Raw genomic sequence first — 26,955 nt, forward strand, 5'->3', positions numbered from 1 at the left:
TGCCAAGTGTGAAAGCCGAGTATATAGACCCTCAAGCTATATCCCAAACAAATTTTAATTACCCTAAACAGTGGAAACTGGATGGCAAAGAGCTAGCTGCTGCAAAGACTCTTCGAGAGAAAGAGCACATCCATATAGCGAAACTAAGGGAAGAGTCCCTTAACGTTGCGGCATACATTGCCCTAGCTTTCAAAATTCTCCAACAACACTCTACTATATGGCTACCATACAACTTTGAGTAAGTTCAACTCTATACTTAAAGCTTTGTTCGATATATTTTATTCGATGCAAAAGAGCTTATCTAGTTCTATGATTAAATCCATGCAGCAACCGTTGGATTTGTATAGCCGTCGATGTCGGGAGGAGTATGACATGGGTCTTTGATTCAATAGATAGGGACCCGGTGACATACAAAGACTTCATATCGATTCTCAAGACGTATACATATCGACAATCCTCATTAGCTTATATGTTTGTATACATACTTGTAACGTTCACTTTTGGATACTAACAAGTTGTATTTGCTAAAATAATTCAAACAGGGCATTTAGGTTCTATGTCACTACACATCACGGAAGGCATGATCTAGCAAGGAAGAAAAAGTTGGCTATAAAAACACTATGTGCGGTAAGTGTAACTTACTTCTTCAGTACTCTATTACATGACTGTCAAAACCATTACTTAACATTTTTATATGCAAAACGCACAGTGCCCCAAGCAAAAGCCTGGGAGTATACATTGTGGATACTATATATGTTCTATGATGAGTAATACCGGTGCCTACAGGAGACACCCCTTAAGGGTAAGTTTGAACCTCTTCACCCGTAGTATAAAAACTTCGTACATGGTATGAAATACTAAACCGAAACTTGTTCTCTTGTAGTGGAAAGAAGAGAAAGGAATAAAAAGAAACCCATACAAGGATGACCAACTTTTAGAGCTCGTTGGCGATCTTTGCAACTTTATATTGGATCAGATTGTACACGTCAAAGGCGCCTACCATGATCGAAAGTCTGACTTAGGTAGAAATCCTCAGTACCAACACCTTCGTGAGACTGAAAGGCTAGCTCTAGGACGTTGATAACAATGTGTATGTAATTTGACATTGGTTTTACCTTATGAATTATGTCTATTTAATGATGGATTGCATATATTCTTGTGAATTGGATTTGTAATTGTAGTTTATATAATACTCTTGTGCTTGTAGTCTAAGCGGTTCGGAACGTTGGTCGCGGGGCGTTCGGCAACACGAACGTGGTTCGGAACGTTAGTCGTGGGGCGTTCGGCAACGCGAACGCTGGATGGAATACGCGGAAACAAACAGTGTTATGGTCGAATTTGAATTGTAAATTTAATTTTTTTTACGGAAAAACGTACTGTAGGGGCGGTTCTAGGCTGAACCGCCCCTAAAACAAGTATTATAGGGGTGGCTGGTACTACAGCCGCCCCTACAAATCGATTTGTAGAGGCGGCCCGAGAACCGCCCCTACAAATACATGATTTATAGAGACGGTTTAGTAGGGACGGCTAGCTAAACCGCCCCTACAAAAGGTTACGAGCCGCTCCTAAAAAATGTTTCTATAGTAGTGTGTATCAATTATCAACCGGGTGATGAGTAGTCGCTTGCTTTCTCAATTACTCAACATCTGTCATATAGTTCCTGTAGTCAGTAGATCGGGTTTTGCAAAAGCTAAAAGAACAACCAAACGACTGTGAGCCCTGCATTTGTTTCGGACGGTTACGATCACCTACCATCTCTCAGAAGGTAATATATGAAATATATATTTATTTAATTTTTAATTTTGGAAAGTATGACAAATCAGGAAAAGTTTTAGATATAAAGATGCATACATGATCCATTGGATGTCGTAAATCTTTTTATTTTTTGCAACTTTTAGATATAGCATAATTTAATTAACATAAACTACCTTTTTTTATTCAAGTAATAACTCGTACCACACGTATGTGCTCAAACTGACGTGAAACTGACGTATGTGACTATGTGCCCAATGTGCACGAAAATTTACGTGCATACATGAAACTTCACGTGGCCATTTTGCATGCTCAATATACGTGACAGCTAAGGCCCTCTCAACTATGAAATATAGTTTTATTCGAGTTAGTATAATATACACAATGTGTCAACATATAACATGTTTTAGATTGCTAAAGTTAACGTCTCAATGTGTTAACTATTGATATTTTTTTATATATGTAACGTAACTTTTAATAACTGGATAAACCGTGAAAGCTGTTGTATACATGTTGATATTTTTTTGTATATGTAAAAATGCTGAAAGGAAGGCCGTGCAATCAATAAGGAAGGGCCGCGCGGCCGGCCGCCGCTTCTGTCTGTCCCGTGCATGAGGGGATTTGAAGATATTTTCTTTTTCTTTTTTCTGTTCTTAGGTTAATTAATTGATTTAAAAAATCTAAAAATCAACGACTCAGATTTATTCGAGATATTACCTCCTTGTAGGTAAAGGATGTACCTTAGCATTACCCTTGTCAATTACTCTCTTCATCCCAAATTATAAGTTATTCCAAGAATCTTTAAGAGTCAAAGCATCTCAAGTTTAACCAAATTTATACGATAAGATAATAACATTTATGATACCCACTAAGTACCATTAGATTTTTCATTAATTATATTTTCATAGTATATCTATTTGATGTCATAAATCTTTGTAACTTTTTCTATAATTTTGGTCAAACTTGAGATACTTTGACTATCCAAGGAGATGGATTGTGTTTTGCAAGCAAAAGCTAAAAGAACATCATGTTGGCAGACTTGTTCATCACCCACCCCCTGACCTCCTCCATCACCTTCGTCTTGTTAGTTTGACCTTCACTTGGGCCCTTAGATCCGTGCCCTGATCGAGGGCGCCCAGCCGCTCCATGGTTGGTGGGCTCACGTCACACAGCACCATAAAAGAGATGTGGGAGCCAGGGCACAAGGTACGAGGTTGACCTAAGCCGCCGCAACCCGCCTATAGAGAAACCCTAACCTGATCTAGAGGAAGCGGCGCTCCCAGCGACGGGAAGACCCCCTGCCTAGTCGTCGTTGAGATAGCACCGCCTCCGCACCACCGCCTTCACCATTTCGGACTTCACAGCATCACCGACATCGCCATGGACGGCTCCAGCTCCACCGCCAAACCCTCCAATGACCGGTGACGTCTCACCTCTCTCCCTTCCCTCTCTGTCTCTCTAGTTCTACATGTACTAGGATGCACTACATCTTTTATCCTGAATAGAACCATTCTACCAGCTAGATCTATGCTCCTAATGATCCTATTTTACTAACAATGGTATCAGAGCCAGGTCCAAGTATAGATCTAGTCTTTGGGGTAGAAAGCAAGGAGCTTTTAGAAGGAGGTGATTTGGATGAACCCTAGGAATCCCCACGAATACGTAACCCTAACCCTAACCGACAAGAGGATGGCATGAAGAGAGGGACCTACTTGGACCTCGCCGCTGTCACCACCGCCACCGTGCGGGATGTTCACCGAGATCTCGCCGCGCCGCCGCGCGATCTCCGACGTGCAGGCTCGGGATCCAAGGCACAACCGCAAGGCCGCTCGACGGTGACACACTCAGCCTAGGGCGAGTGTGCGTGCCGGCGAGGGGCCCCGTAGCCGTGCCGCCGTCTTCCTTCGCTCCGGCCGCCATGCGCGGCCGTCGCGCCGTTGTTTTTCTGTCACTGTGGCGCTGAGGAGAGAGAAGGGGAGGGAGGAAATGAGATTAGGGTTCAGGGAGAGGCCGGCGCCGTGGGGTTTTGTTCCGCCGAGATCAACGCCCCACCGTTGGATTTGAGATCAACGGCCAGTGCTCGCTGGGCCGGCAACTGGCCCAGGCGGAGCGGTGTGGGGGGCGCGTTGTGGGCCAAATTCCCAGCCCAGGCCCAGGTTGCATCCTGGGCGCGGGGGAGGGCGGCGCGCACAATCGGCGTGGGCTGATTTCGCTAAGCGGGCCGCGCGCTGCTACGGTTGGGCTGGGCCGCATGCTGTTTTTCCATAGGCCAGGCCAAATGAACAGTTGCTAATGTTTTAAGTTTTTATTTATTTTCAGAAGCAGTTTTGACAATTTTCAGAAGCAAATTTCGATGAATTTTGTCAAGCTTTGAATCTCTGTCAAAATTTGAACCAACGGGATAATTTTTTCAGAGAGTAGATGAGTAAAGTAAAATGCTTCTGAAAAGTAGATAAATAATTTTTTATATTTCCACTGCAAAGTTTAATGTTTATTATCTTTCAATTAAATTCGAACCTTTCAAACCAATGGGAGAATTTAATTTGAAGAGCAGTTATATTTAATAAATTATGATTATGTTGATCCTCTAATTAAATTATAATCAACGGGAAAATTTAATTAGAGGAGTAGTCCATTTTTTGTTTAAGTAAGATTATGCTATTGTCATTTTCTGACCAACATTGATGATGACAATATTATAACGAATTTAAGTTTGAAGTTTAAATCTCTGGAAAATTTTACACCAACGTGGTGAATTTTTCAGAGAGTAGATAAGGACCAAGAAATGCTCTAAACTAAAAGAATGTATTTCATTATTAAGTTTCCGCTGCAATGATATTGATTATCTTCTAATTAAATTCGAACCAACGGGAGAATTTAATTTTAAAGAGTAGTTATATGGATTTCAAGTTAATTTATCAGTTTTATGCATTAATTCTATTTTCTGCCCAACGGTGATGTAGAATTGACGTAGAAGCATATTGTATGTTTTATTTTAACCGACGAGATCACTCGGCTGCAATGTTGGGGTATGTGAATGAAAAGGCTTGAGTCAAGCCAGTTCAGGACAATTTTTGTTAGTTTACTAATTTTTTGATTAAATTACAACCAACGGGAATATTTAATTGGAAAATAAAGTATAAGTGAAGTTTTAGTCGTCATGACTAAGTTTTCGTATAGATGTATCCCGCATGGGAAGAAGTTTTGGCATAGTACTTATGCTAGTCAATCCTGCATGGCAGGAGAAGTTTTTTAATGATTCACATGTTTTATATCCCGCATAGCGAGAGAAATTTGGGTAGCTCTTATGCTATCCTAGTATTGACCTTGGCACAATAGAAATACATCGTCATGGTCAATACTAACCAAAAATAAGAAAAGATGCAAGTATGACTTGCAAAAGCACTGCTAGTGAAAGACCTCGTCGAGTTCTTAAAGTGAATTAAGGAAAGTGTACTACTAAACAGATCAAGAAATAACTTTGTTTATATGATACAATCATGTGAATGAAGTAAGTTAAAAGTGTCTACTCGTTTACAGGCTTTCTGAATAGTTATTGAAATTATGGCAGTAAAGTTTATGCCATATTTCGAGGGGGAGAATATTAAGATTAATTAAGAAAAATACTCTTCATTAAGAGTGAGATAAAATTTTTAATTAAGAAAGATACCCTTCATTAAGAGTGAGATAAATATTAATTAAGATGTATGCGATCGTCGGAGGAGTACAACGGTCACAACAACGATACCCCTAAGCAGAGAAATAGCCAAATTCCTGAACCTTTTAAAGTCCCGACAAGAAAATAGTGTAGTCAGTCTCAAAGATGTTAAGGTGGTGCTTAAAGCGTTATATGAGATTTTAACGGATTAAACCTAAAATAAGATATTTGAAGATACACTATCTTTAGAAAAGATGGAAAGATCTGGGGGAGCATGGTATATAGAGATATGTAGAGACCTAAGACTTGAAGAGAAGCGGGATTGTATGCCCACTTTAGTGATTCAAAAACAATAAATCTCTCAATACCTGTTAATGTTGTATGACTTATACAACACCTATTGTTGGCTTTTAGAAGAAGATGAAAAATATAAACAAGGGTCTTATAATACAGGAGCCTGTAGAATCAATTACCTCTTGGTAATGAAGAGCAACAACAGCCCCATATGAAAGTGCCAGTAGATGAGGCCTAGAAGGTCTCAAAGAATTACTAAACCAGTTTTCTGATGACTATGAAGTCTATGTTAGCAAAGAAATTCAAATGAAGGGTGATCCCACCTCATTTGAAGAAGCCATGAGAAGCGTTTACTCGTTTAAATGGCTAGAAGCTATGAAAATTAAAATGAATACCAATGATGTTTGGGACTTAGAAGAAATTTCTAATAGATCCAATACAGTAGGATGTTAATGGGTCTACAAGACAAAATGTGACTTCAAAGGGAATATAGAAAGATATAAAGTTGAAATGAATTCAATGAATACCAACGATATTTGGGACTTAGAAGTAATTCCTAATGAAGCCAAAATAGTAGGCTGTTAATGGGTCTACAAGACAAAATGTGAATTTAAAGGGAACGTAGAAAGATAGAAAGCACAACTTGTAGCAATATGCTTTACGCAAAGAAAAATGAATAGATTACAATGACAATTTTCTCTCCAGTCTTATGCAAGGATTTTTTTAGAATCATAATGGTGTTCATGGCACATTACGATTTAGAGTTATATCAGATGGATATAAACACGACATTCCTCAACAGGGATTTATATGAAAACAATTACATGGCACAACCCAAAAGATTTTATCGTGGAAGAAAAGAACATATGGGATGCCGCCTGTAGAAATCCATTTATGGGTTAAATGTAAGTCTCTAGATATTAGTATTTGAAGTTGATGAAAACAATGAGAAAGTTTTGGTTTTAAATAAAATAAGAAGGACAATAACATTTATGCGAAGTTCAAGGATGGAAAATTTATTTTCCACATCCTATGAATAGATGACACTCTACTCACTAGTAGTGATATTAATCTGTCATTGGAGAAGTAGTTTTATCCTCAAGTTTCAATGTGAATGATCTTGGTGAAGCATAATTGGTTCTAGGAATCAAAATTCACTGAGATAGAAGAACATGGGGTATTAGGACTATCGCAAAGGCATACTTAGAAAAGATTCTAGAGAAATAAAGTATGCATGCGAGTAAACCTATGCCTACTCCTATAGTCAAGAGTAATAGATTTGGGAACTTTAAGTATTCTAGGAACCGGTATGAGATCGATCAAATGAACATGGTTCCATATGCTTTAGCTGTTGAAAGCTTGATGTGTGTACAAGTACAAGTAAGAACTTACCCTGACGTAGTTTATGTATCCGGGATATTTTGGCAGAAGTCCAGTTCAGATATAGATCACTGAAATTGAGTTGAGAATGTCTTGTAATTTTGCAAAGTATCATTGGCCTCATGCTGAGTAAGAAAGAATAAGTACTCTCAAATAGTTGAGGGTACAAAAAGTTAAGTCTTGACGAGATGTGTAGTGAAATCCACAGCAGTTTCTAACACTCGCAGTTGGAGTATTATTGTGGAAAAGCTCCAAAGAAACAGTTGTGGTGTCATCAGTGATGCATATCATAATATAGCTTGTCATGAGGCTTAAGGAACAGACAAAAGAACGTTAAGGGAATATGTACCCGGATTTAACAATGGTAGACAACAGTAATAACCATTTAAAGTACGTTAACTCATAAGACAACAAGTCAAGTGTGCTGCCAAACACATTGACACTAAGGTATATGTTGAAAAGGAGAAAATCCAGAATCATTTTCAAAGCATTGAGCATATAAGTACCGAGTAAGTACTTGCGGATCCGTTTACCAAAGGCTTCCCACCTAGTGCGTTCAGAGAACACACCGTCGACATGGGTTTATGGGAAAGCCTATGATTTCTGGATACTAAGGGCCTAGTTGAGTATCTATTTTAAAATAGAGAGGTGTAGTGTAGTTGTTAAATCTAATGACAACTGACTGTGACGATGAGGCACGCTTTATGCACTAATCTTTGATGGAATGGGAAAAAGAAAAAAAAAAGTTAAGTTTAAGTCATAAGGAGAGATCAAGGGGGAGAATGTTAGTTTGATCTCCACCAATTGGCCCAACGGTCAATTGAGCCATTGGATCCGCGTCCTGATCGGAGGCGCCCAACCGCTCCATGGTTCGTGGGCTCCCGTCGTACAACACCATAAAGGCTATGTTAGGCTTACCCCATCAACAGGCCGACTGCATCCACGTCCGGATCGTGATCACCATCGCCTCTGTCAGCGCCCGGCACGTCCTCACCGCCCTCATCGTCCACGACAACCAACTCCCCCGCGCCACACCCCATGGTGACCAGGGCTCGCGTGGGGACCTTCAAGCCGAACCCACGCTACGCTGCCACGGCAACAACGACGACCATCTCCCCGATCCCTCGAACAGTCCACCAGGCGCTCAAAGACCCCAACTGGACCAAGGCGATGCAGTCGGAGTTCGACGCCTTGAACGCCAACAACACTTGGGAACTCATCCCCCGTCCACCTGGAGCGCACGTGGTCAGCGGCAAATGGATCTTCCATCACAAATTCAAGGAAGACGGGAGCTTCGATCGATACAAGGCCCGTTGGGTGGTCCGCGGCTTCACTCAACGCGCGGGCGTCGACTATGGTGAGACGTACTGTCACGTTGTCAAACCGGCAACCGTGCGGACGGTACTCCATCTCGCCGCCCAGCGTGACTGGTCGGTGCACCAACTCGACGTCAACAATGCTTTCCTTCATGGCGTTCTCGACGAAGAAGTCTTTGCACGACAGCCGGTCGGGTTCACCACCAACCCTGATCTGGTGTACCGTCTCTCCAAAAGCCTCTATGGTCTCAAACAGGCGTCCAGGGCATGGTACATGCGCCTGGCTACCTTCCTCGGCTCCATGGGGTTCAAGCCCACATGCTCCGACAGCTCGCTCTTTGTTCTTCACCAAGGCAATGAGTCCATCTACTTGCTCCTCTACGTTGACGACATCGTCCTCATGGGCTCCTCCACCGACATCCTCCGTCGAGTCATCCGCACCATCAACGCCGAGTTCAAACTCAAGGACATGGGGCCGGTGCACTTCTTCCTCGGCATTCAGGTGCAACGGCGCCCAGACGGCTTCCTGCTTCAACAACAGCAGTACTACATCGACCTGCTCGATCGCGCTGGGATGGCCGACTGCCGGCCCAGCGACACGCCGGTTGACACGTCCGGGAAGCTCTCCACCACCACCGGGACTCCCTTGTCCACCGCGGACGCTTCGGACTACTGGAGTCTCGTCGGCGCTCTCCAGTACTTGACCATGACGAGGCCGGACCTTCAATACGCCGTTCAGCAAGCGTGTCTACACATGCATGCTCCCACAACGGCGCATCAAGGTCTTGTCAAGCGGATTCTCCGATACATCCGCGGCACTACAGAGCTCGGACTTCATCTCCGACGATCTTCCCAGTCCGACCTCGTCGCATACTCGGACGCGGATTGGGCAGGGTGCCCCGACACACGGCGTTCAACCTCCGGCTACTGTGTGTTCATGGGGGACTCGTTAATTTCGTGGTCCTCTAAACGGCAAACAACAGTTTCCCGCTCAAGCGCCGAAGCCAAATACCGAGGGGTTGCCAATGCTGTGGTCGAATGCACCTGAGATCAGACAACTGCTCAGCGAGCTCGACTGTCCCCTGAACAAGGCAACAGTCGTGTTCTGCGACAATGTCTCCGCTTGCTACATGAGCTCTAATCCAGTGCATCACAAACGAACGAAGCACGTAGAGCTTGATGTCCACTTCGTGCGGGAGAAAGTCGATGTTGGCCAATGCAAGGTTCTACATGTACCCACGACGCAACAGTCTACCGACGGCGAGCTTCAAGGAGTTCCGAAACAGTCTGTGCGTCGCCGACGCTCACACTGAGGGGGGTGTTAGCGACCATGATCACCACGTTCCATGGCTCTCCTTAATTGTAGCTAGCTAAGCAGTTACACTACCGTGATGTACATGTATATAGGCGTAAGCCTCTGAGCAATACAACTTGAGTTGTCCAATTTCTCTTTGCCTATCGCTTACAATAAGGAACGACGCCGGCGGGATGGCGCCGCGGAACTCGAAGGCCCGCAGCTCCGGCGTGCCGACGATGACGGTGCCCAGCTGGTGGCAGCACCGTAGGCCTCGAGCGTGGTTAGGTTCACGCAGGCCCCGAGCGTCAGGTCCACGAGGCTCGGGCAGGCGGAGACGAGCTGTTGTATCGCGCTCGCGCCGCCCCTTCGGCCGGTGACCCTTGTCAGGTGCAGAGTGTCCAGGGACGGCAGCGCGATGGCCGACGGCAGGTCGATGCAGCAGCTGCCGGGACGGAGTGCGCGTAGCACGGCCTAGGAGGAGAAGAGGCTTCTCGGCACCACGTACTCCTCGTCTCCTCCACCACCGGATCGGACTCCTCGTCGTCGTCGGAGGCGGCAGCGGAGTCATCGGTGGCGTCGTAGTCTTCGTCGTCTTGCCCTTCCGCCATCTCGTAGCGCATGTCCATGTTCGTCGCATCGTGCCGGTAGTCGCCCTCTTCCTCTCTGACGTCACTGGGTCCGCCAGAAACAAGGGTGTACGCCCACTCGCAGATGGGTTCCGTGCCGACTGCCTAGGTGCAGGTCGATCTCCAGCGCCTCGCGGGCGCTAAGCCTGTTTGTTTGGCTGTGGTTTATCGTAAATGATCGTAAATTTCCAGTCAGAATAGTATTTTTCTCTCACACAAACCAGACAGCAGTACTTCTTCACGAACCAGCAACGATACGAATCAGCCAACCGAACAGGCTGATGCACGGCGTACGAGAGCCAGCCGTCCACGGCCTTAGTGGCATCGTCCCCGCCGCGGAAGCCGGACTCGTCCAACGCGACGCGGAGCGCGCGCAGCTGCGCGGTGGCGGCAGTTGAGCGCGGTGGTGACGCCGGTTACAAAGCGCGGAGCCTCCGCCTCCCCGAAGGAGAGCGTGTGCACGGCGGCGTGGCGCCACCGCCGTGAGAGCGTCGCTGTGCGCGCGGCCTCCGTGGCCGGGAGGGAGGACAGGATGTGGCAGAGCGTGGCGTCGCCGAGACTGCTTAACCTGTCGCGCCCGCCGCCGGCGAGGACGGTGGTGGATCCGGAGTCCATCGCCGCAAAGCCCTTGCGAGTTGCGAGCCATTGGAGACGTGGACCGTCTTACCTTTTATACTGGCTGAATACGTATACGGGCCGCACCGGTCGGAACTGTGAAATCCGACACGGCGGAGGAACACATCGTTTAACGGTATATTTCACAAAGATTTTAGACAAAAAATTCACCAAAACTCCAGAGAACATTGTTTTATCATGAACAAAATCTTGGATTTCGAGTTGCGTCTTATATTGATTTTCCAACATATGTGTAATGTGTATCTGTGCTTAATGATTTTCCAACATATGTGTAATGTGTATCTGTGCTTGTACACATACACAAGGGGACTGAAACGGGCCAATTCTCGGCTGCTGTTATCGGCTGGTCCATTCTCGTGCACAATCGCGCAGAACCACGGTCAAGAGAAACATTGCATAATGTTACAGGACACCTATACACACTAAATTTCATCATTCCGTTTCCATTTCCGTTTCAAAATGGTGTGGCAATACATCACAGCAGATTCTTCAGTCTTGACGCCACAATGCAGAAGTATGCCGACCATAACTCTTGGATCAGTTAGCAAGTGAAAAATACCCAAGATTTGCATGCAAATGACTCTGCATTCATAAGCAAAAGAACAAGAATGTCAAAAAAAAATTCAAATATACGCAAAGAAAAGGTGGTAACTGATTCCTCCAATCCCCTGAAGCTACCACACACAGCATTGTGCCGTACATATTACAGTCAGCCTTTTGCATGTACACATGTACTGAATTTAATAATTTCCCTGCAAACTGGACAAAATAACCAATGTGATGACTCGCACCTGAGAACGTCAAAAAGCTTAGCCATCAGAAGGTAACTGGTCCTCCTCAAGCTCCATTGTACATATGAAACATTCCCTCTGGAAGATCAAGAATTCCTGACAAACATTGAATAGCAATTTTGTTGGTGCCAAGGGGGAAAAATAAGGGCTGGGTGGATTAACAAATGAAAGATCATAGAAGTAACCTGCAACTGCTGCTGGCTGAACAAATGCATCATTCCAGACTCCACTGAACCAACTAACTCAATTAGTTTGTCACAGTTATCTAGAGAATCACCAGCTGCTGAGAGTGCGATACATGCCTGCCAAATAAAAGCAAAAAAATTAATGTATCATCTACACTAGAGAGAGACAGCAAGAAACTATATGTATTTTGTACTATGGTTTGCTTGATCACCTGCATAGATCTTAGAATTGTTTCAGGAAGGCAGCATCTCCGACACAGCCCTCGAATTATGTAAGCAGCAGTGCTCTCCACGGAACCACTCCCATCAGAATACCAAGCATCAAGCCTTGAAATTGCCATTGAAACTCCAGGTTGGAATCGACTGAGTTCACCTGCCATAACAAATCATTCAAAACCACTGCACAAAATATTCCAAACAGTGGTCGCCTTTTAGAGTGAAGATACCTTTAAAGCCAGCAGCCATGATTGCGGCAAGAAGACCTCCATCGTTGGCTTCATGAAGCCCATATCCATCACCTTCTGCCGCTAAGCAGCGAAGAGCAACTTCAATACAGCATGGATCTCTAGAAGAGACCTCGACATCCACCTGCTCATTTGCTCAACAGATAATACACATTTAGAATTTGCAGAAGTCTACTTAAATATATTGAAGTTGGAAGTCAAAGTGCTGTCAACAGTTCTTCCTAGGCACTATAACTATTTTGATTGACTTGCATGTAACAAGCCAGACTTAACAAATTTATTTTGAAAGCAAAAAACTCTTTGAGCAAAAGGACCAAACCTTCAACTGGCGATGCAGCACATCATCTTCACTGACAGTTGAATATAGTGCACTTGTCAAAGCTGTGCATGATGTTGCATCTGGTAACATACATTCGCCAGAAGGTAGGCAGAGCATTGCAGAAGCATGCAGCTCAAGGAAAATAACCTCTGGGGATTCAAATGGACTGCTCTCAACAGCATACAACCATGGTCTTTCATCCCCTGATCACAATGGACAAGAACATCAAAAACAAGGAAAAGAAAGTTGAATGCTTACATATACAATCGAAATTTTTGCAGCAGTGAGAAGCATATTTTCACACCGGTGCATCATATAAAACCATTTATGACTTACTGCGTAGTAACAAGAATGCCAAGTCCAGTGTTTCTTTAGCTGCAGCAACAGCTTGATCCTTTTCCTCTGCCGAAAGCATCTCAGGAGAAACAGCGGCATTCTTCATCTCAATTTTAAGCCAACTGCGGTAAGTCGCATCCAGGGAGTAATATTCATGCTGTTTGGCCATACAAAAGCATCACTTGGTTAAGAATACTTATTAGATTCATTACATAAAAATAACAATATTATTTGCATAAAGAGAAGATGCACATCGGTATTAACAACAGAGACCATACCCAATCTTCAAACTCCAGTAAGTTATCAGATACCTCCGGATCTTCCAGTGAAATTAAATTTTCTTTTTGCTTTAATGGTTCAGCTAAAATGGCAAGCAACTTGTGTGGCCCTGCTGGTAGCTCAGGGACTCTCCTCATTGATATCAGGGAAAACTCCCTGAACAGTGTATTGCTGATTGATAAAGAAATAATATAAGTTTCATGATAATGTCTTTTTGGAAAAGGAAATAAAACCATCCCACATAAATTTGCAACGATAAATATAGTGATGGCATGAAAAAATACGAATCCATGTTTCTCTTGAACAAGAACAAATTAGAGAACTAATTACCTATGCATCAATGCCCGTATCAGAAGCTTCCCAGTGATCATTTGAAAGTCTGGAATCGAGGATGGTGGTGTGAAGCAAAGCCACTGAATAACCATGGCCTTTTGAAGCGATTGCAGGTGATGTTGATGCGCAAAATCAGAGAAATCCTCATCATACTTACTAGGTTTTGTTTGTCGCGATCTTGAAAGCACCCTGCATTAAATTTCAAAACTTCTTAGAATATATCGACAAACATAAACAAAAAGTCTGAAACTCGGTGAATTTTATTGCAACATATTCACAGGATCAACAAACCTTTCAATGATCTCTTCAAAACAAGCCTTGGATGCATCATCAGATGAGAATGGCAGATATTCCACAGCAGAAAGGAAGAGCTTGTACATAGTATGCAAACTGTTGCGAGAAAAAGAAGTGTGAGCATGTACATTGAATTCTTTTAAAATTACTGAATTAGCTCCACTGTCTTAATCTGTATTGTGTGCTGCCACTTTGATTTACCAACAAGGCAACAACCAAAGGACAGGCAAGATCGAACAACCAAAAATACACTGATATTGTTAAGTATATGAAGGCCCATCTAATATAGGCCCATATGGCCCATGTGGCTCTCTATATATAGCTATCTCCACTAATGGAGTGATTATCTTCTCAAATTCCAAAGGTTAGTATCATGGTAACAGAGCAAGGATTAGGGGTCGAATTAGGGATAATCTAATCCCTAATCACCCAGGATCCAATTTTTTCGGCCGTCCGCCGCCCGTCACGGCTCCTTCGTTCTTCACGCGGCTCGGCCCGTCGTCGACCGTCTTCGTCACGCGCGCGTCTTCATCGCGCACGGCCTCTCATCCGTGCGACCGTCCGTCCGCCCGCACGCGCGCGACCGAGCGGCCGTCCGCGCGACCATCTGCTCCGCCTGCACAGGCGCCTGGCTGTCCGCCCGCCTGTGCGCGCGGCCATCTGCGGGATCTGCTCGTCATCCGGCCGAACACGTGCGCTTCATCCTCTGCTTCCGCAGAGACTATTTCCTGCTGCTTCATCCTCTGCTTCCGCAGAGACTATCTTCCGCTGCTTCATCCTCTGCTTCCGCAGAGAACATCTCAGGCTGCTTCCAGTCACGGTGGTAACAGATTTTTTTCATCCTTGTTGGTCTGCTAGAAGTTTTCAGTCATGTCACGGCTCAACACTATTATTATTACCCTTGATGGTCAGAATTACCCAGAGTGGGCCTTTTGTGTGGAAACTGCTTTAAGGGGTCATGGGCTCCTTTTTCATCTCACTGATGATCCTCCTGCACTTCAGCAAGATCGGAGTAATGCTGCTGATGTCAAAACTTGGCAGACTAATGATGGCAAGGTGATGGCTGCCATGGTTAACAGTACTAAGCAATCTATGATTATGAGTCTGTCCAAGTGTAAAACAGCCAAGGCTATCTGGTCATGCTTGAAGGCGCGCTATGTTCAGGACAGTGGTGCTCTTTTGCACACTCTTATGCAGAAAACTCATGTCATTGAGCAGCAAGACATGTCTGTTGATGAGTACTACTCAGCTTTTGGTCGTCTGATGGGATCCTTGACCTCTATGGTGCCTGAGTGTAAAGCTGATGATTGTCCAGCCCACAAATTTATTGAAAAGTTCCTTATCGTTTTGTCATGGGTGTCAGAGCGGAATTTGTTTCCATACGTACTCGGTTGCTTCATGATTCTTCCACTCTAACCATGGCAAAGACACTATCAGAATTGCTCGCTGAAGAGACACGTCTCCGGTCTATGACCTCTTCCATGCATGTGTCTCATAGTGTGTTGGCTGCTTCTCAGAAGTTCAGTACACAAAAGGGTGTCTCTCAGGAGCCTTGTCCGCATTCTGGCAAAACTGGCCATACTCCGGATAATTGTTTCTTGCATCATCCAGAGAAATTGGCTGAGTTCCGTGGTCATCGGGCTGCTCGCACCACTAGGGGTCGTGGTACAATTTCCACTCCTAGAGGATCTGTGTCAGTTGCTGCTACTGCTGGTTCTTCATCTTCATCTTGGGTGCTTGATTCCGGGGCTTCTTTCCATGTGACGTCTGATCAGTCTCAACTTGTGGCCTGCAAGCTGGTTGCTGATGGTGCTTCTGTTCAGACAGCAGACGGTACATCTTGTCCTATCACTCATCAGGGTTCTCTTTCCAACTCTTATTTCTCTGTTCCTGATGTCTCTTTTGTACCTCAGTTGTCTATGAACCTCCTTTCTGTTGGTCAGCTTGCTGACCATAACTGTTTTGTTGGATTTGATTGCTTTATTCATGATCGTCGCACCGGGACTGTACTTGGGACTGGCCATCGCCGTAGCGGCTCACCTAGCCTCTACGTTCTCGACACCTTGTGTCTTCCTCACATTTCCGCTCATGTGTCGTCCGCCGCCTCGTCATTATCGCCATCTACCTCGTCCTTCGCCAAGTGGCATCATCGTCTTGGTCATTTATATGGGTCTCGTTTGTCTAAGTTAATAAATAAAGGTTGTTTAGGTCCCACATCTATCGAGTCTAGTTTCCATTGTAAAGGTTGTAAGCTTAGGAAACAGATACAACTCCCATATTCTATTAGTGATTCCCATGCTGCTAAACCTTTTGATCATACCCATTCTGATGTATGGGGCCCTGCTCCTTTTGCTACAAAGGGTGGTCATAAATATTATGTTATTTTCATTGATGATCATTCTCGATATACTTGAATTTACTTCATGAAACATCGGTCTCAATTGTGCGATATTTACCAAACCTTTGCTCGCATGGTACACACTCAGTTTTCTACCCCGATTCGAGTTTTTCGTTCAGTATTTATCCGCTGCCTTTCGCTGGTTTCTGGACTGAGGGTACTCTTGCTCAGCTCTCGTGCCCTGGTGCTCATGCTCAGAACAGGGTTGCTGAACGCAAACATCGTTATCTCATAGAAACAGCTCGCACACTTTTAATTGCTTCTTTTGTTCCTTCACACTTTTGGGGAGAGGCTGTTTCGACGTCTGTGTATCTTATTAATAGACAACCATCGTCTAAATTGTCTGGCAAGTGTCCTGGTGAAGTTCTTTTCGGGACTCCTCCTCGCTATAATCATCTTCGAGTTTTTGGATGTCTATGCTATGTTCTGCTTGCCCCTCGTGAACGAACAAAGTTGACTGCTCAATCGGTTGAGTGTGTTTTCCTAGGATATAGTCCTAAGCACAAGGGTTATCGACTTATCGTTGCTATGATCCCTCTTCTCGCCGCATACGTATCTCCCGTGATGTCACCTTTGTTGAGGATCGTCCTTTCTTTTATAGCTCCTTTACAAAGTCATCATATGCTCCTACAGAGTCCACCTCCTTTATGTGCCTTCCTCCTATTTCAATCAGTGATGATGCCACTCCACAATGTGTCCCCTTCCAGCCCACTTATTCATATTCCTTCGTCTTTCGACACTCGTGATAATCAGCCACCCAATCTTGCTACATTTCCACCACCTCTTGTTGATAATCAGCCACCCAACCTTCTTGCTTCTCCACCATGTCATCCACCAATTACAAAGCACTACACTCGTCGTCCTAAACATCCTATTCCTATTCCCACTTCCTTGGCCAATCCTGATGCTCCCAGTCATGCTGATTTTACTAATAATGATGAGTCGTGTGCTATTTCTGATGAGACACAGGTTGATCCACCATATAATCTACGGAATCGTGCTACTATTCAGCCTCTTGACAAGTTGGGATTTCCACGTGCGAGTGCTGTTGTTCATGAGCCATCCACTTATCAGGAAGCTTCTAGTATTCCAGAGTGGCACCTTGCTATGTCTGAGGAGCTTGCTGCTCTTGATCTTCAAGGCACTTGGGATCTTGTCCCATTACCTTCACATGCTGTACCGATCACCAGTAAGTGGGTTTTCAAGATTAAAACCAAGTCAGATGGTTCTATTGAGAGATATAAAGCCCGTCTTGTTGCACGGGGGTTTCAGCAGACTCCGGGACTGGATTATGAAGAGACATTTGCCCCTGTTGCTCACATGACCACAGTTCGTACTTTACTTGCAGTGGCTGCTTCATCTTCTTGGGCCATATCTCAGATGGATGTTAAGAATGCTTTCCTTCATGGTGATTCAAATGAAGAAGTCTATATGCACCCACCTCCAGGTGTTGATGCTCCTTCAGGTTATGTTTGTTGGCTTCGCCGTGCTTTATATGGTCTTAAACAGGTCCCTCGTGCTTGGTTTGAACGTTTTGTATCTGTGATAAAGGTTGCTGGTTTCAAACCTAGTGATCATGACCCTGCTCTATTTATTCATCTCTTGCTCTATTTATTCATCTCTCATCATGTGGTCGTACTTTGCTACTTTTATAAGTTGATGATATATTGATTACGGGTGATGATGTGGAGTATATTTCTCTTGTGAAACAGCAGCTTGGTGAACACTTTCCAATGTCTGATTTAGGTCCTCTCAGCTATTTCTTAGGCATTGAGGTTAAGCAGTGTGCCAATGGATACTATATTTCTCAGACCAAGTACATACAAGATCTTATTGCTCGTTCCGGTAATCGGACGACTGCCACACCCATGGATCTTCACTTGCAACTTCGTCCCACTGATGGTATACCTCTTCCGGATCCCTCTAGATATAGACACCTTGTGGGTAGTCTTGTTTACCTCACCGTTACCAGACCAGATATCGCTCATGCAGTCCATATTTTGAGCCAGTTTGTGAGTGCTCCTACTTCTGTTCATTTTGGACATTTACTTCGTGTGCTACGGTACTTAAGGGGGACAGCATCTCGATGTTTATTCTATGCCCGTAATAGTCTGCTTCAGCTCTATGCTTACTCGGACTCCACTAAGGCGAGTGACCCAACGGATCGTCGTTCCATCACCGGATATTGTATTCTTCTTGGCTCCTCTCCTATTGCATGGAAGTCTAAGAAGCAGGCAGCTGTATCTCGCTCTAGTACAGAGGTAGAACTTCGAGCACTTGCCACTACTACTTCAGAGATTGTATGGCTTCGATGGTTGTTGGCTGATTTTGGGATTTCTTGTGATGTCGCCACACCTCTTCTTTGTGACAATACAGGAGCTATACAAATTGCCAATGATCCTGTGAAGCATGAACTTACTAAACATATTGGTGTTGATGCCTTCTTTACTCGGTCTCATTGTCATCAGCAAACCATTGCTCTTCGATATGTGCCTTCTGAGCTGCAGTTGGCTGATTTCTTCACTAAAGCGCAAACTCGAGAGCAGCATCGGCTTCACTTGATCAAACTCAATGCTTCAGATCCTCCACTTCCACCTTGAGTTTGAAGGGGGGTGTTAAGTATATGAAGGCCCATCTAATATAGACCCATATGGCCCATGTGGCTCTCTATATATAGCTATCTCCACTAATGGAGTGATTATCTTCTCAAATTCCAAATGGTAGTAACAGATATAACCTGTGTCCATTATTATGAAAAACAATGGACAACCGAAAATAAAACTGATATACCCAGATACAACAGCAGACAATTACTTAGATAAGCATATGATAATAATACCTGCTATTTAACCTTAGTTCCATCATTTCCACAAACAAATTAATGCAAAGGTCATGTTGAAGCTGAGAGGCATATACTCCAACCAACTCCTCTTGATCTTCTGAGAACAAATACCTCACATACCTGGAGTCATTAAATTTTCATTTATCATGATAAATAAGACACATCAAGAAGGCATACACAGCATCTGGACTAAGGTGAGAATGTAAGATCAACAAAACTAAAACAGCAATGCTTAGTTTAGATAAAATAATAATACTAGAAATAAAGGATCAAGCCCTTGATAAATTTCATGGAAACGATGCATGCTACTTATGTAACTGTATTATGGAAATTGTTATGCTATAGTACCATACAATTGAAATGGATATTAAGGACCAGTAATAGTAATTGATTAAGCCCCAAAAAGCAAAAATTGAAAAGTTGGGGCTCAACGCCAATGCAAGATTAGTTCTTCATAAATAATACTTACATGTTGATGATGAGATCACCAACAGTAACCAGTTTTTCATCCAACTCATCCTCCATTTCATCACTGAAAAGGTGCCTCAGCACAAGAACAATATGTGCCCCAAAGCGTATCATCTCAGGGTCATCAAGGGGCCTAGATGAACACAGAAGTTATTGAAAATTCATATGATAAACGGATTTAAGTATTTGAGATTATCACATACAAAATCACAAAGACTCTACCTTACAGTATTATTATGGTTCTCTTCAGCAGGTGATAACCATGACCATAGAAGGTCAAGAAGATGAGATATATGTCCACTCATGAGATTCATCTGCAATTAGACAATTAGGGGATCGCAGCTCCAAATGGGTAATGATCTATCAATTTTAATTCGAGGGAACTTTCAATGAAGTGTGTTTTTTAGCACATTGATCATATGTGCCTTCCAGTTAACATGTGTCAACAAAAAAAAAATCGTAAAGTTACTGAGTTAGAAAAGAATTGCATCCTACAACTCTCCAACATGGAAAACAGGTAACAAAGACATGTTCATATGCTTGGAACTTTGGATCCACACACATGTACAGGTGTTTTACTAGAAGGGCCTTGGTTAATGTAAAACAAAAACTGGCATATTATCAGAACAGCTCATAAAAATTAGCCCAATTCCAATGCTATCATGTAGAGCAATTTACTCAGTTCAGTAAATCCCATTAGAAAAAAAAAACAGACAAAATGTGTGATGCATAGAACAGAGGTTGTCCTTCAGCGTTTCATCCTTGGAAACAAAAATTACCTGAATTTGTCGATGCTGCTCCCGGCATGCTCGAGACACAGTTTCATGAACAAGGTCACTGCATCACATGAGTGAACAATAGTATAAGTAATTAGAAAATGGAAAGGATCATAGGAAGCACTAAATATTTAATACCTTGAGTGGAGTTTCTGCAGAAGAGCAGTTAAATCACGAGGTTGCTGATCAAGAACATGGTATGGCCAACTTTCTGGACCAACTGAACTTTGGGCTCCATTCATGTCATCATCAAGCTGCTTTTCATCTGGTCTACTTGTTTGGTACTGAGATAATTCTAGATCCACTTGAACATCTAGCCAGGATCTTGCCATTGCCCAACAAGCTGACTAGGAAAGGGAATGAAAAAAGATGCATCACAAACCAGCAGTCGAAGCCTATCTGGAAAGAATAACATCAAATCTACAAAATACCTCCCAGTCAGTACAGATTGGTAAGACACGCTTCAAGTTACTGCACTGTAAAGCATATACAGCCATCTCATAATGGCCTCCATCTTGCTCAGCAATTTTCTGAGAGAATACTATCAATTCAGAGTGCATGTAGAGAAGCAGCAAACATAAAGAATGAAACAGAGCAGATGTTCAATAAGTACAGCACTATTAAAAAACACAGAAAGAGGCATACTCTACAGCGTGAGTAGAGTTCACCTCTGAAGCACAATACGATGCCCATTTCCAAAGACGCCACTGCCGCCCAACACCACTTTCTAATTCAATGGCTTGTAGTGTTCTGTACTTTCCATTCTTGTGCAATGCATCCAGGGAAGGGGACATATCTATGCCACCAAAAGGACAAAGAGTGGCAGCTCTCCATGCCTGAAAGTATACTCAATAGTCAGCGTCAGAAAATAATAGAGATGATAATAAGAATAGCACAATCTACCCTGACTGATCTACCTGGCCAGCAGAACGGCACAACTCACATGCCTCTTCTAATCTTCCTGCTCTTAAAAGAGTCCATATATCTTCTAGAAGCAATTCATCTTGCTTCTGCTTATAGACAAACAAAAGAAAATTTGGTATTACTATGATTGAGGCACTAAATGAAAAGGATTTCAGAAGATAAGCATTGTTTTGTATATAGTGACGTTAGTCAATTTGTTTCCTTTAGTTCATTGAAGAAATAAATTTAAAAAGGCAAGATCATCCAGGAAAAACAAGGGATAGGAACATGAAAGTTGACTAGTTCACATAAGTGAAAGAACGGTCCCAGAAAGGTCAAATGAAACCAACTGCAATGCACATTTCCAGCATCAGCATAAAAGATTATATGCACCATAAAAGCCTACCTTGTCATCAGGAAGAAGTTGGGCTCCTTCACGAGTTGGAGCATCAAAATCCACATGCTTCACTATAGTAGAATCATTATTATTTCTTTTTAGGTACCTCTGTGTACGGTGCCAAACACCAGAACTCGGTAGGTATGAACCAACATGATGTCCTCTCACCTACATGAGTGAATAAGCAGGATGTCATCTTATTAATTTGCTCACACATATAAGTCGATCAGCTACTCTATAGTTTGTCCTATGACTAATACCAACAGAAAACAGTACAAAGGGCCATACCCAGTGCAAAGAGCTCCCGCTCTGTGCGGGGTCTGAGAAGGGTGTCAGTGGCAAGCCTTACCCTCACCTGTGCAATGCGAGGAGACCGCGACTCGAACCCGGGACCTTCCGGTCACAGGCGGTAAGACTCTACCGCTTGCACTAGGCCCGCCCTTCAGAAAACAGTACAAAGGGTAAAGAAATAACTGAATCAAGAACATCCGGACAAATCGTAACGAATGAGCCATGGATATGTCATAGTTATGCTGTAGCTCGATACCTTAACTTCTAACACTATATAAGACACTACCATACGTGTAAATATAGAATTACAGATTACTACTATCTTTACTCACTTGTCATGGAAATCCTAAAAATTACTCCATCTGTCCCAGAAAACTTTATTTTTAGCTTTTAGACACTAGGTTGGACCCATATCAGCCTGAGATTGCAGCCTGCATGCCTCCACACATTCTTTTAATCAGCGGCCTATTCCTTGTTTAGTGTGGATCACCTTCAATAAATAAGGGTACATGTGTAATTTCTACTGAGCACTAATCTGTTCTATATAAATATCCTAAAACATCAAGTATTTGGAACCGAGGGAGTATATTAGTGGAAGGTTGCTCCATTCCATGTCAATCACATGACACTACAGAATTCCCACAAACTAGATGATAATAGTCATTAAAAAAATACCTTACCTTCTTCTCCAAATCAAGAGCTTCAGAAGCAAGACCTTCAAGCCAAAGTATGATCCGCAGACACAGTTGTGCTGTAAGGTCTGCTGCAACAAAGCGGCAAGCCTCCTGATGGGATGTAATTGGCGGCTGTTTACAAGTACAACGCAAAACTTAGGTGAATATACATATCAGAGGACAATAATTCAAAGGAGAAAAAAAAAGGACTTGAATCCATTGGTAGCTATAACTTAATGTCTTACCACCAACAGCTCTCCAGAAAGCTCCTCGTGTTCTGTCATGAAGCAGATCAAATAGTCAAGAAAATACAATAAATTAGTTACTCCAGAAGTACTCATTTATAGTTTATGGTACTGCTAATGAATATCATAGAAAGAATGATCTGTTTATAAGTATCCAAATATTGGAACTATTACCTTTGCCATAGAGGTGCCAAAGAAGTGACCAGGAAGCAGCTTCGTCCAGTAAAAGTTGTGCCTTTTGCTGCATAAGTTTATTGTCTACCATCCGAAGCTTTCCAGTGGCAGCAGATCTGAAAATTTAAGAGTGTCACACAGATATCCCAAAGTTAGTATATAAGCTATAATACAGGCATCTCATCAGTTGACGTTAGCAGCCTTGTGCTTTAGTTGAAACAAATAGGGAAAAGAACTACATTCAGTCAGTGATAACTTAGCTGTGAAGAAATGAATGGCAAACTAAGTCCTTAAAAATCTAATCAGCAATTTGACTAAGTAACAGTTAAATTTTAACAGGCAAAATGTCGCTTCTAAGAGTTTCGGAGAAGTAAAATACTAAAATCTAACAGCTGAAATGAAGTTTGCAATGACAACCTGATTGACTCGGAAGCATTTCGACATGTCCTCTCAAATTGTTGAATTACATCTGGGAAGGGCATCAAACCTGAAACAGAAAAGAGACATTAAATAACACAACTAAGTCGTTAAAAATCTAATCAGCAATGAAGTGGAAAATGGAAAGGAAGTAAAGGGTGGCTTTATGTCATGCAACTCAAGAACATAGCTAAAACCTACGCACTCCCTAAATTCGGATTGCCAGTCACTGCAAAAATAAGGATGGAGATTTCTGGTGCTTCCATTAATCATCTGGTAACTAACAGATGGTCACACATGTGCTACAACGCTGAAGATGAATGGAGAAAATCAGAAAATTGAGGATAGAATTCGCAGCCACCCAGTAATAAACTGCTATATTTTGCTACTTGAAAATATGTGTGATTTATTTCAGAAGGACAAGTTTGATTAAGTATTCATTATTGATTAAAATCAAATAAAACAAAAAGGAAAACAATAACACTGATTATAAGCACATTAATTGAGAATAAACAAAAAACAACATACAAACAAAACTTTGGAACAGAAAGCATGACCTTAGCAAAAGGAATCATCCCAAAAACACATGGAAAAAAAATAGCACATGCCATAGTAACTACTACTACAAGCAGCTCAGTAACCAGACCACTGTACTCCTCTAACCTTGGTTCGCAGAATCAAGGAGAGTTGCAAACATTGTAAAAGACGTTTCTCCTTCATGTGGCACATATATGTCGTCCTCCAGTTTGACTGGTTTCAGCGTCTGCCTCACTGCTTGCCTTCCCGAACTGTAAGCTGTATCTGATGCAGAAGCAGAACCGCCATCAAGAGATGTCCTTTTCGCTGAACTGAACATTCTCGATCCATCTAAGCTTTCTATGTTGGAATAATCGGCAGCCTCCTGCTTTATGTCCTCAAGGAGTAAACCAGCATTAGGCCGCCTTGGGATGCTTTCTCCATCATATAACAGCCTTGGTCCAGAGGACTTGGAGAGTGAGCTTCCCAGCAGAGGAGAGACATTTGAAGAAGACAACCTCTTTCTGTCAATTGCAAAGCAAAACACATAATTAGCAACCACTGACAGATAAAAAAAAAATAGAATGTCCGCACATATCGCATACATTGGGGTCACCATATGACTCTCCTGTGTTAAAATTAGCTGCCTAAACCATTTCAGCCATATACAGAGAAAACCAGATGAAAATATAAGGGCACTGGGCCAGTGAGTACAGGTTTGGTCCTGGACTAGAAGACAATAAGCCAGTCTGAGCATCGAGAACCAGGAGAGAATTGGTTTGTGCCATTCAGGCACTCCCAAATCACATAAAGTCTCATCTGTGCATTGGGAACGCTTGTAACTAGTTGGGTTGCCAGAGCAACAAGTTCTGATATCTATGCACAAAAATGTTGAGCCTAATATGCTTTCCAAGCAATTGGAGGTTCCAAAAATGCTGCCGAGGTGACAGGACATTAGTACTAAGAAGCATATGCCTCGCGGTCTCAACGAACTGCCACATCTTATCACCAACGAACCCATGGAAGCTCCAATTGGCACGGGCAACACCCAGAACACATCTGGACAAGACCATCGCAAATCAACCCCAATCCCTCCCACACACATTCGAACCTCAACTAACCCGCCACGCCCGCATCACCTACTCAGCAGCGCAGCATTTGCGAACGCGAATGAAGGAGCGGAGGGTAGGAGGAGACAGGAGAGCGAGCGCCTGACCTGTAGCGGCGGTACTCCTCCCGGCGGCCGGAGGACTCCGGGTCGAAGTAGCTCGGCGTCCCCGCCAGCGGCGGAGGCGGCGGCCTGGACGAGCGCGGCGACGGCGACGGCGAGGGGTCCACCTCCATGGACGCGGCTGCCGCGCGGGTCGGGAGAGTAGGGTTTTGGTCGTCCCTCGCCTCGCCGCGAGAGCTCGAAACGAATTCTTCCCAGAGAAAAAAATGAGACAGAGGAAGAAAGAAAAATGTTAATCGAACTGGGCTGATTTTCGTGGGCCGAATTTGGGCTTCGATTGCTGCGTGCGCCTAAATGATGGGAGCGTTTATGGGCCGGGCTCGCAGTCACAGCGCGTTGGCGATCTCTCCTCTTCTTCTAATTCTGAGTATAATTTTCCTAAGCAACTTTTTTTAGATTTTTCCGAAACAGAAGATGTGTATATAAGCAGTCATCAAATTCAGCAACACGTAATGTTGGATTATCATGATGATTTGTCCAGCTAATACTGATCACCAGTCCACGTCATGTCTCTACCGGGACGGGAGGATAAAGATCGCTGGAGTACGGGGCTAAACTAGCCGTTTGCACACAAACTCGAAGCCTGCTGGATGCCACTCACGGAAAGCATCCGTTTCTAGTTGAACACCCGGCCCTGATGACAACAACGACGTCGTGCTCCTCAAGATCCCGTTGGCGTTGGGCTTAGGGTGTGGTATACCTCCTATACATGCGTCACGGTACATCATTCGTATGGTGTGCGCAACGTACGTAAGGCAACGCAAAACTTAGGCAGGCATGGCACACAGCAGGACGGCAGCGTGTAGCGCGTGTAGCAGCACATCGGGATGTATGGCCGCAAGATAAGAGGGATCTCCAGCAGCGCTGGTATAGGATCGTCGGAGTACAAACTACCATGCCTACGGTGCAACCAGACAACCACTTCCTGCCAGGAGCTGATAGCCCGTCCGCCCGGCTGGCTGGTGGGGCGTCGGCGTCCCGCCCACCCATCCACTTCCAGCTCGGCCGACGAGGGAGGATCTAGGATTTCATGTCGATGATGTTACTTAAACTTGTCAACCAACGATCACTAAAACAAATTCTATCTATACTATAAGAGAGCGAAAGAATTAGAGAATATTTTTCACTTAAATATTTTCTACCCACCTTATCTTAGAACCCTTGGATGATTTCGTATCCTTAAATCTAAAGGTACAGATCTATTTAAAAGTGGGCCACACATGGAGGGGTTACGGTCGAGCATAAGAACCTTACGCCTTACACGTTGTTCCTGCCATTAAAATCAGGCGAAACACTCCTCCGCTTGCGATTTTTTTCACTCACCTCTCATCCCTCATCTGCGTCGCCTCTCCTTCATCAAGTCATCACATGGGGCTTGCCCAACTGGATCCGAAAGCTCCACATCTTCACCGCTCCTCTCCCTTCTTCCCTGTTCGCCGCCCATCTCCTCCCCCCCCCCCCCCCCATATGCGCCGCCGCTCCTTCCCATCTTCCCCATCCTTCGACCGTCGCCCTCCCCTCCTTATCCCAGCACCGCTGCTCCTCCCCTCTTCCTCCCCGTCCACCGCCCATCCACTCCTTTACTTTGGTCAAGCACGCACTAGTGTCTAGGGAATGCTCCTTCTCCTCACCATCACAATGCAACTTCGCAAGGGAGCCCACA

General features: G+C 43.8%; 3 protein-coding genes across 3 annotated transcripts; 1 reads left to right on the forward strand and 2 right to left on the reverse strand.

The window, feature by feature from the left end:
• The first annotated feature begins 8,122 nt into the window (after window positions 1-8,122).
• Window positions 8,123-9,448, forward strand: LOC136480635 (uncharacterized mitochondrial protein AtMg00810-like). Its single transcript, XM_066478120.1, has one exon. It carries the CDS (start codon window positions 8,123-8,125, stop codon window positions 9,446-9,448), a length of 1,326 nt encoding a protein of 441 aa, XP_066334217.1.
• Window positions 9,449-9,862: 414 nt separating this feature from the next.
• LOC136480636 (F-box protein At4g22280-like) lies at window positions 9,863-10,938 on the reverse strand. The gene is made up of 4 exons (XM_066478121.1): window positions 10,744-10,938; window positions 10,570-10,700; window positions 10,196-10,369; window positions 9,863-10,139 (listed from the first exon to the last, which is right to left on the reverse strand). The coding sequence occupies exons 1-4, from the start codon at window positions 10,936-10,938 to the stop codon at window positions 9,863-9,865; spliced, it is 777 nt and encodes a 258-aa protein (XP_066334218.1).
• Window positions 10,939-11,143: 205 nt separating this feature from the next.
• Window positions 11,144-25,474, reverse strand: LOC136482716 (nuclear pore complex protein NUP107-like). Its single transcript, XM_066479915.1, has 25 exons — window positions 25,278-25,474; window positions 24,209-24,585; window positions 23,546-23,615; window positions 23,129-23,244; window positions 22,955-22,986; window positions 22,716-22,841; window positions 21,754-21,912; window positions 21,362-21,454; window positions 21,113-21,280; window positions 20,876-20,974; window positions 20,583-20,791; window positions 20,448-20,505; window positions 19,891-19,982; window positions 19,670-19,801; window positions 19,198-19,320; window positions 13,958-14,056; window positions 13,664-13,855; window positions 13,333-13,504; window positions 13,055-13,211; window positions 12,719-12,921; window positions 12,382-12,523; window positions 12,148-12,308; window positions 11,936-12,052; window positions 11,751-11,846; window positions 11,144-11,541 (listed from the first exon to the last, which is right to left on the reverse strand). The coding sequence occupies exons 1-24, from the start codon at window positions 25,403-25,405 to the stop codon at window positions 11,769-11,771; spliced, it is 3,303 nt and encodes a 1,100-aa protein (XP_066336012.1). The 5' UTR covers window positions 25,406-25,474; the 3' UTR covers window positions 11,144-11,541; window positions 11,751-11,768.
• Between the last annotated feature and the right edge of the window lie 1,481 nt (window positions 25,475-26,955).

This window comes from Miscanthus floridulus, chromosome 9 (genome assembly GCF_019320115.1).
Source record: "Miscanthus floridulus cultivar M001 chromosome 9, ASM1932011v1, whole genome shotgun sequence".
Classification (NCBI taxonomy): Eukaryota; Viridiplantae; Streptophyta; class Magnoliopsida; order Poales; family Poaceae; genus Miscanthus; species Miscanthus floridulus.

What these genes read in the sequence shown, in the direction of transcription:
- LOC136480635 (XM_066478120.1), top strand. Translation starts at nt 8,123, where the DNA reads ATGGTGACCAGGGCTCGCGTGGGGACCTTCAAGCCGAACCCACGCTAC.
- LOC136482716 (XM_066479915.1), bottom strand. Translation starts at nt 25,405, where the DNA reads ATGGAGGTGGACCCCTCGCCGTCGCCGTCGCCGCGCTCGTCCAGGCCG. An exon ending in CCTTGATTCTGCGAACCAAG is followed by an intron (nt 23,616 to 24,208) that starts GTTAGAGGAGTA and finishes TTTCTGTTTCAG; the next exon opens with GTTTGATGCCCTTCCCAGAT. An exon ending in ATACGGGCATTGATGCATAG is followed by an intron (nt 13,505 to 13,663) that starts GTAATTAGTTCT and finishes TTTATCAATCAG; the next exon opens with CAATACACTGTTCAGGGAGT.
- LOC136480636 (XM_066478121.1), bottom strand. Translation starts at nt 10,938, where the DNA reads ATGGACTCCGGATCCACCACCGTCCTCGCCGGCGGCGGGCGCGACAGG. An exon ending in AGGCGGAGGCTCCGCGCTTT is followed by an intron (nt 10,701 to 10,743) that starts GTAACCGGCGTC and finishes GCCACCGCGCAG; the next exon opens with CTGCGCGCGCTCCGCGTCGC. An exon ending in GAGGAGACGAGGAGTACGTG is followed by an intron (nt 10,140 to 10,195) that starts GTGCCGAGAAGC and finishes CCGTCCCGGCAG; the next exon opens with CTGCTGCATCGACCTGCCGT.